Source organism: Trichomycterus rosablanca, chromosome 17 (assembly GCF_030014385.1).
Source record: "Trichomycterus rosablanca isolate fTriRos1 chromosome 17, fTriRos1.hap1, whole genome shotgun sequence".
NCBI classification, from domain to species: Eukaryota; Metazoa; Chordata; class Actinopteri; order Siluriformes; family Trichomycteridae; genus Trichomycterus; species Trichomycterus rosablanca.
In genome coordinates, this window is record NC_086004.1 from 22,465,116 (window position 1) to 22,480,764 (window position 15,649).

General features: G+C 38.0%; 1 protein-coding gene across 1 annotated transcript; it reads right to left on the reverse strand.

The window, feature by feature from the left end:
• Nucleotides 1–1,188: 1,188 nt before the first annotated feature.
• On the reverse strand, nucleotides 1,189–15,649 carry ptbp1b (polypyrimidine tract binding protein 1b). Its single transcript, XM_063012611.1, has 16 exons — nucleotides 15,552–15,649; nucleotides 14,981–15,031; nucleotides 13,536–13,566; nucleotides 10,782–10,842; nucleotides 10,532–10,704; nucleotides 9,326–9,472; nucleotides 8,033–8,188; nucleotides 7,819–7,929; nucleotides 6,780–6,960; nucleotides 6,593–6,673; nucleotides 6,347–6,489; nucleotides 5,288–5,321; nucleotides 4,426–4,518; nucleotides 3,643–3,859; nucleotides 3,064–3,141; nucleotides 1,189–2,968 (listed from the first exon to the last, which is right to left on the reverse strand). Exons 1-16 carry the CDS (start codon nucleotides 15,557–15,559, stop codon nucleotides 2,836–2,838), a joined length of 1,698 nt encoding a protein of 565 aa, XP_062868681.1. The 5' UTR covers nucleotides 15,560–15,649; the 3' UTR covers nucleotides 1,189–2,835.

Consider the following 15,649-nt stretch of genomic DNA (forward strand, 5'->3'; position numbering starts at 1 on the left):
ATCAATCTTGAGACCTTTGAATTTAACCTGTATATACTTCTATTAAATTAAAGTTCATAACATTTGTTTTCACTAATATGCAGATAATGCTCAGATTTATGTATCCCATAATCAAATGCTGGCAAGTCTATCGGCTCACTGTTCATTTCCAGAAATGAAATCAATTTGGATGTCTTGCAATTTCCTGCTGAGAAAACACAGGTTCTTATTATTGGAAGTGAGACACAAACAACAGACAGGCTTATCTACAATCTTTGTATTTGGAGGCCAAACAGTGTGTCTAGAATCTTGGAGTAATTTTTGATAATGAGCTTAGTTGTAAATATCACAATAGTAATATCATCTTTCCGTTTTCAAAATACATGTATCTCAAAGGTTCAGGACATTCTAACACGTGCTGATAGCGAGAAACTGCATGCCCTCGTCACATCTATGCTTTGTTGCCTGCTCTACTCAAGTTCTACCTGCAAGTTCAGAATGTTGTTGCTAGAGTCTTAATCTGTACAAGAACGTGGGATCATATTACACCAGCAATCCTTACATTTTAGATTGTTTTATTGGTTTTTAAATGTCTCCATGGCCTTGCTTTGTCATATCCTTGTGAATTACTTGTTAAATATGGGCTTGGGCTTTTAGATTGGACCATTTAAAAGCAGTATGTTCAGTCAGTCGGAGCTGATACTCAAACACGAGAGCTCGATATCTCAGCATCGGTGGGCTAGCGTGTTTTATCTCAGCATCGGTGGGCTAGCGTGCTTTACCGCTGCCACCAGTACCGTTTACCACTCAAGCGCCTTGGTGTTAACAAGCTTCTGACACCACTTGCCCATTAAAAGCCAGATTGCAACTATGAATATCTAAGAAGTTCAACTAGGAAACTCAGGAATGTCTCATCAACCCTGGGTTAGTAGTTAAAATGTATTAATCCTGTCTTTAACAAGTTTACTTTGGTCTTTAGCTCAATTATTTAATTAAAACTGAACTGTAAATCTTTACATGAACTTTTGAGTGTTCAGAAAAAGCAGACTAAACACAAGCTTTAGAGGAGCCATTTGTTTCCCCACTTTGTAGCTCGAACAGCAACAATGACCTAAAACCTTGCCAGTTCTCCCTTCCTCAGTCAGTCTAACACAGCATGAAAGTAAACTTGCCATTTTACTTAAAAAAAACAAATATTTATCAGACCAGTTCAGGGTAAACAAACGTTTAATGTGACCATTAAAAAAGAAGTACACCTTCCAAATACAGGAATGTTAAGAAACATATGATTTGAAAAAGATTGTAAATTGACTCATAAATCAGCTTTTTTTTTTTTTTTTTTTTTGCACGCTGGTGGTCCAAGACTAATCAAAATATACATTTGCAGTTAGATAGAAAAAAACCTATTGCTTTTGAACAGTGGTATAAAAATATTTACACCTTATCTAAGGTTTTTAGAAAAAATAAGCACTAAATTATTTTAGGCAGGTGAAGTGGATGAACAGCCTTACGGTCTCACACAGCATTTAAGAATATTTTGTAAAAAATCTCTTAAAAAATGATTTGATTAATAGAGATTGTTCTCTGGAACACATTCTTTCTTAAAGACATTTCATAAGACGGCTTTAACACACAGACAACAGTCTGCCTCCTTGAAGAAAGACTATATCATCTTACTTCATACTAAAAATACATGTATATACTGTCTATACACCCAGGAATAAAATAGGCCTATAATAAAAAAAAATCTAATATGTGGTTAGGATAAAAACTTGTCTGTACTAATAAAATGATCGTCAAGGGAAAAAAACAACCTATTTTACTGGAAACACTAAATCATATGACTGCAGAAGACAGACACTACATTAAATGTTTCCAAATGACAAATTAAACATATTCTTTTCTCTTTACAAAGGCCACATTAACACTTCTAGATTTCTACCTGGCCGATTCTAAATGTGAGAAGTACAGGTCTCCTCACAAGCGTAAGCTGTATAGAGGCTTTGGTTTTGAGCTGTAGTGTACATACAAAAACAGTTTAAGAAGAAGTCAAATATATCAAGTATGACAATATAAAACATGAATACATAAAGGCAATACTTAAAAGGTCTATGAAAAGTATAGAAATGATTATAAAGAAACAGAAGTGAGAGACACTGACCAGATGCCAACATGCAATGGCCAACAGTATCAAAACACAGATAGTAAATATGTGATTTGTACACAAATGTATTGCATTAAATAAAAAAAGGAATGTAAACAGTCCGTCTATAGATACAGTGTGTGTGGTAAGACTCGAACAAATATAGGAATGTAATAAGCAAAAAAAAAAACTGGCCAACATCTTAAGGCATGTCATTGATTTATCAAAAGCCGTCTAACAAAACACATCCTAAGGTTTAATTAAACAAGGCTATAAAGATCGTAAACTATAGGATCTTTTTTAAACATTGGTTTCACACTATACATCAGACCTCACTGTTTATGGTCTCTGAAAGAGCTGAGAAAAAGATAGGAATATAAGGCACAAGAAGTACTTCTGAAAAAATAAGAAAAAAAACAAACAAACAAAAAAAAACAGTGCAGTACTTTCAAGGCTAAGTTCACCAATGCAAACAACATTGTGGTGGAACTGGAAAAAAGAAAAAAAGGCTCATTACGAGGCGTGACCGAATAAACCGTCATCCATAAACATTTTGTTTTTTAAAAAGTACAAATCATATACATGAGCCACTACATATATTTTAAATAAAACAGTGGAATGATGGAAGTGAGTTTTGTAGTTGAAGCTTCTAAGAAGCCACCTCAACTTTTTCACTGTTCATGTTTTAAGTTGACGCCAGCAGTCCGTCCTCTTTAAATGGTCGATTTAGAGAAGGACACTCTGAGGTGGTGGTTCTCGCCAAGGTCGTGGTTGTGGAACTCGATGAGTGATTCAATGGCTTCTTCCACTGAACCCATTTGAATCAGAGCCATCTTGCGGTCTTTCCTGCAAATCAGAAGCAACATGTAAGTTTGCTGTAACGCTGTAATAACAGAGTAAGAGGGAAATGTGTGTATGGAAAAACAGCATACTAAACTTACTGAAAGAACTTGAAGTTCTTCACCACGGCACCAGAGCTGGCGAAAAGCACCTTAAGATCGTCTTCAGCCACGGAGGGTCTATTAAAGACAAATGCAGGGTCAGAATAAGTGAAAAGCCAACAAGTTAAAAAGATGATAGAAGAGCAGGTTTTTATTTGAAACATAAGACAAAACCCTAAAAGTAATTAGTAGTGGGTGGGGATAAATGAAATTGCAATTGATTTGTCTGATACTGGTATTATTTTCTGCAACTTAAGGTCACCTGATTGCCTTTAAGTTTATTGTTTTGTATAATTACAAGCTTATGTAGGACTGGAATGATAATGACCAATATAATGCAGTTGCTACTACCATTAAACAACATAAGCTTCAAGTATTATATTTATCATGCAGTTTTATATCTGACATTACCATGTAGAGTTTGAATAGACAAATTTTTGATGTATTATTATTATTACAGAAATCACAATTTGTAATTGGAAACCTCTAGATTGAGAACTATGGCTGACCCCAAAGCATGGGCCATTATACAGAATGAATTGAAGCAAATAAACAAGTACAACTAATATTTTTGCTTACGGGATGTTGGAGAGGTGCAGCGTTGAGGAAGGAGGGAAGATGTTGGAGTAGTTTTTGGAGCCAGGCTTCTTAAAGCGATGAAGTGGAGAGTTGCTGTAATCTTTCGTGAGGCCCTGGTCCTCGTGCCCCTCCCGTGGCAGCTGAACAGTTGTGTGCTTGGACAAAGTGACCCGCAGTGGTCTGCCATACAACTTCTGTCCATTCAGATGGCTCATAGCTAAAGTAAACACAAATTGGAAAGGGTGGGGGCATAACTTCACTGTTAGTACACTTATGGTAAAAAAAAACAAGCAACAAGTATTTTCTATGAGCGAAAAACACCCCACACACATTTATGATATTTATAACACAGGCTTGTTGGCTTACTGGTTTTTAATTTTCACTAACATTATCTGTAATGACAAGCATTTAACAATAGATCTTAGCCATCTTAACTCTTAACATTTTAACCATCACTGATTAACCTAAGCCCCAATTGAACACAGGTTTCTACAAAACGATGACGCTATCACAAACATTAGTGGCAAGAAGGGTGACAAGAAAAGGCACTGTGTACTACCCAATTATGATTTGAACTCTATGTAGTGTTTGAGAAGTGACTTAACAGTTCAACCTCTAACATCACACATTTAAGCTCCGACATCAAATATTAGTAGTTTGAGAGTTTGACTGACAGACAGACAGACAGACAGACAGACAGACAGACAGACACACACACACACACACACACACACACTTCAGTTCATGAATACTTAATAAAATAAAAAGCAGGAGTTTAGTTACCTAGCTGAGCCTGAGTGCTATCAGACATTTGGATGAGGGCATTCTCCTTTTTGTTAAACATAATTTTTACTCTCATCACATCACCGTAAACACCTAAAAAAGGACAAATATTGTCAGAACACAAATGCAAAATACTTTACACTTATTTTATAACAATCCAAAACCTATCAGAAGCTTAAGGTTACAATCAAGACACCTTATTAAACAGAGTGGAGTCATTTTCACTACCATTATCTGTAATGACGAGCATTTAACAATAGATCTTAGCCAATTTTAACTATCACTGATTACCCTTAGTTCTTATTACATATATGCAGATATAAACTATGCCTTTACCAAGTCATTTTGGAGTTAAAGCACTTAAGATACTTGGCCAGTTTATTTTTGCCAAGAGAACAGACAAGGGAACAGATGGACATTTGAAAAACATTTGGAACTTCTGTGCTTCCAATTGAGGAAATGAGACTGAGCCATACAAGGGCTAGCATAAAGATAAAAAAAACAGGGCTACTGAAACAGATAAATAAGAGTCTTGACTATTAACCAATGTATAAAAGCTTCCCTCAAAAGACATGCAAAACAATGTAAATAGCATGCATCATATAAAGTAAATACTTAAAATGATAGCACAAAAAGATACAGCCCCTCATTGAGTGCATTGGCATTATAATTTGAAATGCTTCTTTAGTTTGAGATTCTGTGAGAGTGCTGCAACTTTTTGGACTGGATTTCAATTCGGCACACGAAAACAGCAGAAATTACAGAAGCACTCTTGTTTTCGGAACAAACTGCCTTATGAGGGAAGAAATTGAAAGAGAACAGAACAAACAAGTGATAACAAAAGATGCTAAGGATAACATACCGAAAAGAATAAAGAGGCATTGGGGCGTAACTCTCTTTAGAGGACAGCAGAGGAAGGCAGCGGAGGGAAGAAGGGACAGGTAAAGATCGGAGGCAGAATGGAGGTTCAACATATCCACAGCGAGGAGGCAGTTCCACGGGAAATGGCGAAAAACGGTGGTTGGATCATGAAGATGGTTAATGGATATGGGAGCAGAAAGAGGAGGGGAGGGGTGGACATGAAAATGTAAGAAGTCAGTCATGTTTTGTGTGTATGTGTATGTATATGAATTTGAGGGTGTCAAAATAATAAATAAAGTAAATAAAAAAATAAAAAAATCAGTGAATATTGTAAGCGAATTATTTGGTTGCAAAATGAACAGAAAAACAAAAAAAAGAATGGGGTAAGGGGAATTGGGAAGGGAGAGAAAAAAGGAAGTAAAAACAAGGTCAGTATACATACAGAAAAACAATAGTGATAAAGTCAATTAAAAAAAGAAACAAATTCAACAGAAGAAAAAGCTGGTAACTATTTACAAAGAATATTCAAACAATTTTACAAGTTTACTGTAAACAAAGTGCACATGTAGGAGCCATAACTTGGTAACAATGATTTATGTTCATATGCTATGCTTCGATGGTATCTGTGACTACTGCGTGCAAGTGTGCCTTATAATTAGACTGGGTAAGACTGTGTCAAAAAATGAGCTAAACAAGCTGTTTGAGCTCCGCCGTTTAACCTGACCAGTTTTAGAATATCCCACTGCCTTTATAGTAACAACCGCCCTTGTTTTTTGGAAATATACTGAACCTTCAAATGCTTAATATTAGCTTTGTCTCCTCTCAGATGTTTAACTCCATTTCCATCGCAACGATTAAACTAATGATAAAAACTCTAATACATAAAAACACTAATACATAGGTTTTAATTGTGTTTATGTTTATAAAAAAAGCCTTAAACTGGCAAATAAGTAGCATTTTATATAGATCTAAAGATATCATTTCGTAACAAAAGACTAAGACTAAACAAACTAAAGCATCATTCTGTCTGGTAAGATCAGGCCAGTCATGCATCACTAACCTCAGGGTTCAGGTTGCTGACCAGCATAACACAGTGGCCAGTAGAAAGAGTAGGAAAGCCCAGTCTGCTGGCTGCTGCCACCGCCGCAGCAGTAGGGATGGTCAGAGAGGCCAAAGGTCCATGAACACCAGGCAAAGCAAGGCCTGAGAGAGACAGACACCAAATAAAAGTTAGTCAGCATATGTACACATTAAAAACTAACTAAACTAAACCACATGCCAGGAAAAGGCTTCATTAACAACAAACCTGCAGCCTGCTGAATGGCAAAGGCTGGGGGGAAGGCGTGGGCCCCAGCATACGGAGAAGCAGAAATGATCCCGGGAGTGGCTGCCGATAAACAATAAATATTTACTCAGAACATAGAGCGCCGATGGTAAAAGTGAATTGAGAAGCTAATGAAAGAATATGACGATTCTTTGGTCTTGTGACTTACCGAAAGCAGCAGCTGCCATGGCATGGTGGTCAAGAGTAGGATGGCCGTCTCCTGTTGGCAGGTCAGGCCGTGTGTAGTCTCGACTCTTGTCGTTGTTGTATTTAACGTTTAAACTTGTAAGCTTGGAAAAGCTAATACGCAGTGTGCAACATGCATTGTAGATGTTTTGTCCATCCAAAGCCTGGAAAATAAGCAATATGATTAGATAACTGTAGACAGGTACCTGCAATAAATAAGAAATGCAATTTCATGACCAGTAAGCTACAAGAGTAGGGCTGGAGATAAATAGGGTGGAGAGACTAGAACACCTCATGCAGGCAAAATAAAGTCAATAAAATAAGTTGTACACTAACAAGGATATAATTAGCATAACAGTTGTTTGACAGAGCCGTTCACATGCTTGTTGTCGAGCTTATCATGATTTGCATAATAAAAACTGAAGCTAAGCCAAATTCTTGGATGATTTACTGACAGTTGTCTGTGGTTCGCAGTTTCCTAATAAAATTATTTACATTTTGAGGAAATGTAATACTAAAAGCATCTCTGAGGGCACACAAGTTTGAAGCTCAGCAAAGCTGCCGAACTGGCCAGGTGTCCACACAAACACAAAAAAACGTGTTTAAGGGAGGGACATGCAATCTCCGGTACGGGTCCAGGCACCCGAGAAGCACCTGAGGCCTTACGTGGCTCTCGGTCTACAATATTGACAGGAAGTGGCCGCATATGAACACGTGTAGGAGGGGTTGTGTGGTAATCCAGCTCTCCTGATTCACAATCAGAAATAATTAGATTGGGAGATAAAGGTGGAGAAAATCCTGACAAAATCTGGCATTTGCTTCCAGCTTTTAAAAAGAAGCATATAGCATCCAGCCTTCTCAAAACTTCAGGGCAATTGTATTCCATTGGGATTACTGCATCGTCTCAGTGATTCTGGAAGGTTAGGTGTATCATCATATAAAAGTGACCTGACGGTCGTTTCTTAAACCATCAATTTCAACACCAGTAATTTTACGAGTGCACTTTAGATGGCGCCACTTACCAGCTTTGAATGCTGAGCAGTAAGCCCGTCAGCAAACTGCAGAAGAGCTTGAAACTGATTGTTCTTGGTGAAGGTGATCACTTTCAACACGGTGCCAAACTTGGAAAAGATCTGTAGGAGCCATACAAAACAAGTATGATGCATAAAACAATCCCATAGCCATGAACACAGGTCAGACACTAAAGTTCATCTAGACTTGACAAGCTCAGCTTACCTGATGCAGCACATCCAAAGTTACGGGATAGAAGAGGTTCTCCACTACAACTCTGAGGACGGGACTGGGTCCACCCATGCTGGCCGCATCCACAGCCGCCAAGGACAAGCTGCCTGTCTGGACTGCATTGACAGCTTGCAGCGCTGCCTGTGCTCTCTGGCATTAACAGAGAACAGGAACAGAAGTGTTAAGCTATTGTTAAAAAGTGCCATTTATTACAGCAATCTACACCATTAGCAGCCGCAGTGTGTGTATAGTGTAAGGAAAGAAAAGTAATACCTTCACAGTAGGGCTATTAATAGTCCAATAAAACACAAAAAACTAGATTAAGTTGGAGCACAACAGGGCGGGACAGTAAGAGCACACAAAATGCTCAGAGACATGCATGTATGAAGAATACACTACATGGCCAAAAGTATTTGGATGCCTGACTATAAGCTTGTTAAGCATCCCATCCCAGCACAAACAGCATAAACATAACGTGACCTCTATGTGATATTTTTCAGCTATAACAAGTATCACTCTTTTCACAGTACTTAAAGGCTTCCCATAAAACGTTAAATTATATCTGTGGGAATTTAAAAGAGCATTTGCATGTTCCAGTTTATTTCAAAGCTGTTCAGTGGGGTCTGTAGTCCACTAGAGTTTCTTAAAACTAAGTCTTTATAGACTTTGCTTTGTGCACATGAGCACAGTCATGCTGGAACAGGAAAGGGCCTTCCCTAAAGTTGGAAGCACATTTTCTATATATATTTTATATAATTAATTTACTACACCAGTTAGCAACTGTTGTGGCTGAAATACATGAATTCAAAAATTATATGGGGTGCCCTAATACTTTAACCCATACAGTGCAGCAGTGATGCAATCTATTCAGCACATTATAGCTTCAGTAATCACAATGCGCTACATGAACAGGCAAAGGAGCCAACAAGAAATGAGTAGGTAGATAAGTATTAGCTGTGGAATGCATTAAAGGCAAGCTGCATGAGGTCTCCACAGAAACTGTGTTTATAAAAGGAGGGAAGGCTTTTGGACTCAAAGCCGCAAGTGATACGTTAGGCAGTAAACAAGGCCAGCTCATAACATTCCATTGCAGCTGCAGAAACAGTAATCACAGCTGCACTAAAAACAACATTAACAGATGCACTTTTAGAATAATATTTACTTGTCACATTTTCTCTGAAGTACACATTTTGCAAAAAAAGTTCATGCACGTCGGTGTAAAAACTTAAAGAAAAGATAAAAATGAGGACGACATGAAAGCATCAAGCATATTTACTGAGCACATACCACTTGGTTGGGTGAATTGTCTGTTTTCAGCTCCTTGTGGTTAGAGTACTGCATAAAGATGGGATGATTCCTGATGACTGCTGTGACTGAAGAATAATAGCTGACCATAGTCTGGGCTGCCTCCTCAGTGTTCATCTCAAGGAAAGCCTGAACAAAAAAATACCCAACGTTTAGCCAAAACTCCAAATATAAACCTTTAAAATTCTCTTTTTATTACCAGCTGTTAAATGTGTTTACTCTCCGTTATGGGACAAAGCTACAGCTAGCAGACTATGCCTGTCGAAGCAACCTTTAAGCAACGCTAAAATATCCAAGATCAAAAGCTAAGTAACGTCTAGAGAGATAGTGCAGTCACATGTGCTAGGTTATTTTACAGCCTTGCACCCAAAACAAAGCTGTAGTTCTGAAAAGTCAACCTGTGTACTTGTAGGATGCAGTGTGTATTATACAGGTACAGAAAACTGAATGTGATGCAGTCGGTCAAAAACCATTCGCTCGCTGGAAAATTGTCAAAGCCATTAGCACCGGGTACTTGGTTAGTCACATGGTTACATCCTGACCTGGTATGGTGCTAAATTTACTCAGCAATATCGAGTAAGCAACACACACATGGAGGGGTAAATGCATTCCGTAAAGTAAGAGTTAAGCAGCTAAACCATTACTCTTTACTGCAGAAGATGTTTGTCACTGCATTGATACTGGATTGAGAGCCAGGCACTGGGACAGATGAGACAGTGTTGTACTGGCTTAAACTGATCACTTTATTTTACTACTTTTCACTGCCATCATGAATAATTCTCTCATTCTAAAACATGAGCAGAGCAAATGTAAATTATTTATGAAACAGCACCTGTGTTCACACAGCCACATTTGGATTTGATTGTAGAAGTATGTAAGCTTATGGTGACACAACGGGACAAAGTGGCATGTGATTAATTGCCACTCTTCTTGTATGTTTTCCCTCTTTGAATTCAGTGTTTCAGAACAGGCTTCAGACCCAGTACAACCCTAAATAACTTTATTTTCCTTCTAAAACACCCTCCTAGTTTAAAATAACATATTTTCATCTATGTTTGTTATACGTGTTCTTTGTTTATTTACATTGTTCCATCTCACAAAAAGTGCAAATGCTGCAGGAAAAGCCACACGATTAAAAAAAAAAAAAAATCAGATCTTTTTATAAAAATAAAAAATCCATTATAATACCTGGTTCTTTCCTTTCAACATGAGCAGGTTGGTTACTTTGCCAAAAGGGAGGCCTAAAGAGATGACCTCGGCCTCGTTGATGTCGCTGGGAAGCTTGCGTACATGTATGACACGGGATGGAACACCCGGACTTCTGATGTCCCCCTTAAACTTCTTGTTGTCATTGCCATTTGCTGCAATGAAAATCATGCTATTAGACAAAATGCTGAGACAAAACATATGAGCACATTTAAAATATTGACATAGATACCTGCTGAACTCATTATATATGGTCCGTTGGAAACACAGGAGAAAAGTTCGTCTGATCCTCTCTGTTAAAGGAAGAGAGCCAAAATTAATGAAGCCAACTAGGCAGACTAGGTTAAAAAAACGTAGACAAGTATGGGCAAAATTCACTGTTACACTTCACTGAAAAGAAACTAGACACTTAAAATGTCAAACATGGTAGACAAGTCCCAACACAACGGAGGGGAAAAAATGGACATGTTGAAATTTTGCTGTAGGTTGTTAAAACCCTACAAAAATAGCCAAATCGGCCAAAAACAGACAGCCTTGGGCTTTTTTTATTTTTCGTAAGCAGAAAGGCAGGAAGTAAGCACTATGACGACATGCAGTCTTCCCGTGCAAAGGGCAGAGTCACATATCAATCACCAGCTCTAAACATTCCACCCGACCGACAAGGGAACAGGGAAGGAAAGTTATATTCTAAAGGGGGTGGGGGTGGGGTTGGGATGAGACTGGTGCGAGGGGTGTAAGGAACACTGGAGTTTCTAGGTCATCAGGCAGGAGGAATGAGTGGGAGGGACTGACATTTGCTGGATTCTTTCAGTCAGGGAGAAACAGTGCAAACTGCTACAGTTTAATATTTTTTGTTGAAGCAACATAACGCCGATGGACCTGCATTTAAGTTCTCAGATTTAGGTTGGCCATTAAAAGAAAATAAAAAAACTCAATTATGCAAAAAAGGAAAGCAACATCCAAAAGAACACATGCTTTTACTAAGCCATTTCACATGACCAGAAGACTCAAAACATCTAATTTCAGCAACTGACTGGAGCCAAGCAGGCCACATGCATGCATCCTACACCGCACATTAAAAATTCCAATGCCACAGGAATCAATTAAAACCATATGTAGAGCCTGGGAGCAGACAGGCAGCAGTGAAGCCTTCGCTGAGTAAAAAAGACCAGGCTAAATGTTTGCCTCAGACATCCAGGCGGCTTTTAGCTATAAAGTTATTCCCAAAAACTGTGCTTGCTGTCTGAATTAAAGCTTTTACAGTGTAAAATGATTAATTAGAACAGCAGGTATTAAGCAAATTAACACACTTCAGACTGTTCCAGTGGTTAACAACAAACAATTGTGAAATGGGGGTGGGGGTATAGGTGTGGTCTGTTAACTGAAGTGAAACCAGGTTAAAGGGATTAAAAAGGTATGGCAAAAGGGACAAAGGTACAAGAGGCAAGGGCAGGAGACAGTTCACACTGAGAACGTAGCTGTTACCACGAGCACCCTGATTGTCATTTGCTCACCATGGAGACTTAGTGTCTGCGCCTGCAGGTGACTGAAACCCAACCCGGAGCTCTTATGCCTAAATACACAAGCCGATTGTCTTCAGAAGGCCAGGTGTAATGTGTCGTCTAGTGTTCGAGCTCGTCAAAGATTTATTATCCTCAACCATGGAGGTTATGAGGCTCTCGGGATGTTCACCTAGTGCACAGCACATTGCACACCTGGTTTGCAATACAATTAAGCACAACAGAGCCAAACAAGCCCCACTCTGCTCCATTAGACCCTTCCCCCAATCACCTTTTCTCTAATCAGCACTGGTGAACAAACTCAAGAGCAGTGTGTGTGTCCATAGACGAGAGGCAAACATATCTGCATGTGATGAATAGGCTTCATTCATGTCATCATGTCAACACATAAAGTCCATTTTTGAGGAATGTTTTAAATAGGTCTACTCCAACATACAAGATGAACACTCAGTTGCCCTCTACTAACCAACTCTTAGGAACCCCTACAAGGACATTATTAATACAAATGGTTTACTAAAGTATACCACACAAAGAATGATTCCAGTTAACAAAAACAAAGTAGGGCTGCACCTATCAAGGGAACTGGTCTGAAATTCTGGATCACCATCACTCTTGACATACTTTCCAAACTATTTACTGACATTTTATGTTGCAAATATGTGTTGTTCAGATGTAGAACAACAGGAAACAAATTGCCCTAAATCACACCACAAGCATACTATTAAGCACAGCTCTAAATAACTTCTTTGACAAATGGCTACCTCGGTCATAAATTTTCATGTACATAGTAAGGTAGAAAAAAATTACATGGGAAAATTTCCCATCAGCACTTTAATCCCAAGAGTCTCTCTAAAAGCTTAAGCACAGAACAGTCTTCCATTACCATATTGTAGAACAAGCAGGACTGTTTCAGCTCACCTTATAGCTATAAAACATGTAAACTAGTCAGATCAATGGTCTCTGTGAATAATCCCTTTGTTCTGAATGTTACAGGTCCTCCCAGTTAGCCACATACCACAGATGATTATCTTTCACAAAAGACCTGAAGGAATGTGCAGGATATTGCAACCCTATGCGGTTGATTTAAGAAGCAGACAAGGTTCTTTTTACAAATGCAAGTCAATGTCTAGTTTACCATTAAACAAAGTAGCATCCCATTTTTAATTCCCAGATCTAAAACTAAACACTATTCAGAGGTAAATAAATGTAAAACATGAACTACCTAAATGCAAGACATTCACTAAGTCTAAAGGCCTAGTCCTGTAAAACCTGTCTAATTCCACAATAGCTTTGTACAGCATGAAACAAGTCAGGTTAGTTTAATGGGAGTGGAGAAGATTATGTGGTGCCTTTTAAATACTCAGTCAACAATGACATACATGGCAAACTAAAAAGTCTCGGGTGGGGTGTAGTGGTTAAAAATGTAATATGAAAATGTAAACATAAAAATAAAATGCAGTGCCTACCTTAGTGCCAACTGCAATATCATGGACAACGCTGTGAACAAAGGAAAAGTACAAATTATGCAAAATACATACTAAAATTAAATACCTATACTATAAGTTACACAACATAGCAACTGAAAGGCAAACAATGTAATAAAAACAGAATGCACAGATAATGCACTCTTAAATAAAATGCAATGCATCGAGGTAAAACCACACTAGTATTTGAATTCTTGTATTTAGTATAATTACCTTAAAGAATTTGGGACACTAATATACATATGATTTGTTTCCATACTAACTAATCACTGTTTACCACGGGATAAAATGTGCACATTTAGACCAAGAGGACTCCAACCTGAACTCCAGGCTTAAAGTAAACAGTAAACGGAAAATGTAAACACTTGTGCAAAAGTATACACACAAGATGAAAAACTGCATTCTGTGCTTCTTTTCCCACTGTGAGCAAAAGCTAAGGAAACACACGCCATTTTAATCCACATTTCTAGGCGAACACCCCCAACATCCTGTTCTTCCGAACAGGAAACACCATGGCCCAAGAGTTGCTTTTATAGGTTGAGTCAACATTTATTAAGGCTTATGTAACGCGGCCCAAAAAAGATCAGCGCAAGTGATTTATTTTTTGCAAAACGTGGCAAATACAGATTCTATACAGACCTGTGAAGTTTGGAACAAAATCACATGGGGAAACACACACCACAGTGAAACAGCCTATCTGGCAGCATTTTGGTTAAGAAACAGAACCTGTATACTGTAACTTAATAACCAGTAAATTAATTATACTTTATTTTACCCACGTGACTAGACTTTTAAGAAGATAGAATTGCATAAAGCAAAGGACAGTCTTTCTGGAAACTTCCTGGAAAACCAGCTGTTTTTTTTTTTGCTATAATTCCGTTTCTTGATGCCAAACATTTAAAAAGTGGATAATGGAAAATGACTTGCATAAAAGGATCCAGTGTTCACAAAAGATTAATAAATATATAAATAAATAAAACTTTAACAGGACCAAAATCAACCAACTTTAGTATAACTTAACCATGAAAACAGACCCAATTCATTCTGATTTTTTCCTCCTGAAATTATATCTTAATTTAATTTCTTATTATTATTCAGCACTGAATTGAAAACATGATCCTATAAATTTGCACATATCTTGTCTGTCAGGTAAATAGGTAGAAAATGTTTAATTCAGGGAAAGGATTAATGTGTCTCAAATTTTACATTTAAATGACTTGACTCAGGGCACAAATCTCTTCAAATGTGACACATAAGGGCCCTTTTTCTAATACGTTCTAAATACCAGAAATTCATAGTACTATCAGTTACATGTTTGAATTATATAGGCGATGCTTAAAATGATTTTCTGACAGAATAAATATTGGATAAAAGTAGAAAAAAAAATGCTTGCTATTACTCCAAGCTGTAAGAACATCTGGACTTACTCTAATTCTGCGTAACTCGATCCCATAGGATACAAGTCAGTCTCTAGGCGGCTGCGTGGAAAAAAAAAAAACATGTCAATGCCATAAAAAACCAAACTGTGTAGTGTTAACATTTACTGGTCTCATTCCTCCTACTATTCATGCATCATGAACTTAATGCAATGCAACATGCTGTAACGACGGAGCTGTAGGTATTACTGACTAACGTTACGTGGGCACTCGGCGGGCAAGAAAAAAGTTTGTTTTCTTCCTGTATAGCTAGTTTATTAACAAAGTGAAATACGCTATCGCGAATTAAAACATGCATAAGCGTTTAGCGAACTTAAAATAAGAACAACAAGCTAAAAAGCTAACGAACTAGCTTCGGTTTGCTGTGGTGAAGCGTGGACGGTTTGTTTCCATCGCAACCCGCCTGTGAGAACGCTTCCACAAGTTCCTAACGCAAACCTGTACAAACTCACTCAACTATTATTTAGCCTTTAAACACACTCACGACTGCCAAAAGGAAAATAATACACGACGCGAGAAATAAAGCGTTCCACAGTGAATAAAAAAAGAACAAGAAACTTACCCGTCCATTGCACAAAGAGGAACTTGAGGTCTAACCAGGAACTTTGTGGCTCGGCGGAGTTTTCTTCTAGCGCGACAAAATGGCGGAGCGCGGTGAGG

Excerpts from the sequence above, each read along its gene's own strand:
- ptbp1b (XM_063012611.1), bottom strand. Across the intron at positions 6,961-7,818 it reads CTGCTCAGCATTCAAAGCTG|GCTTTGGATGGACAAAACAT; the intron begins GTAAGTGGCGCC and ends CTTATTTTCCAG. Across the intron at positions 3,860-4,425 it reads TAGCACTCAGGCTCAGCTAG|CTATGAGCCATCTGAATGGA; the intron begins GTAACTAAACTC and ends TGTTTACTTTAG.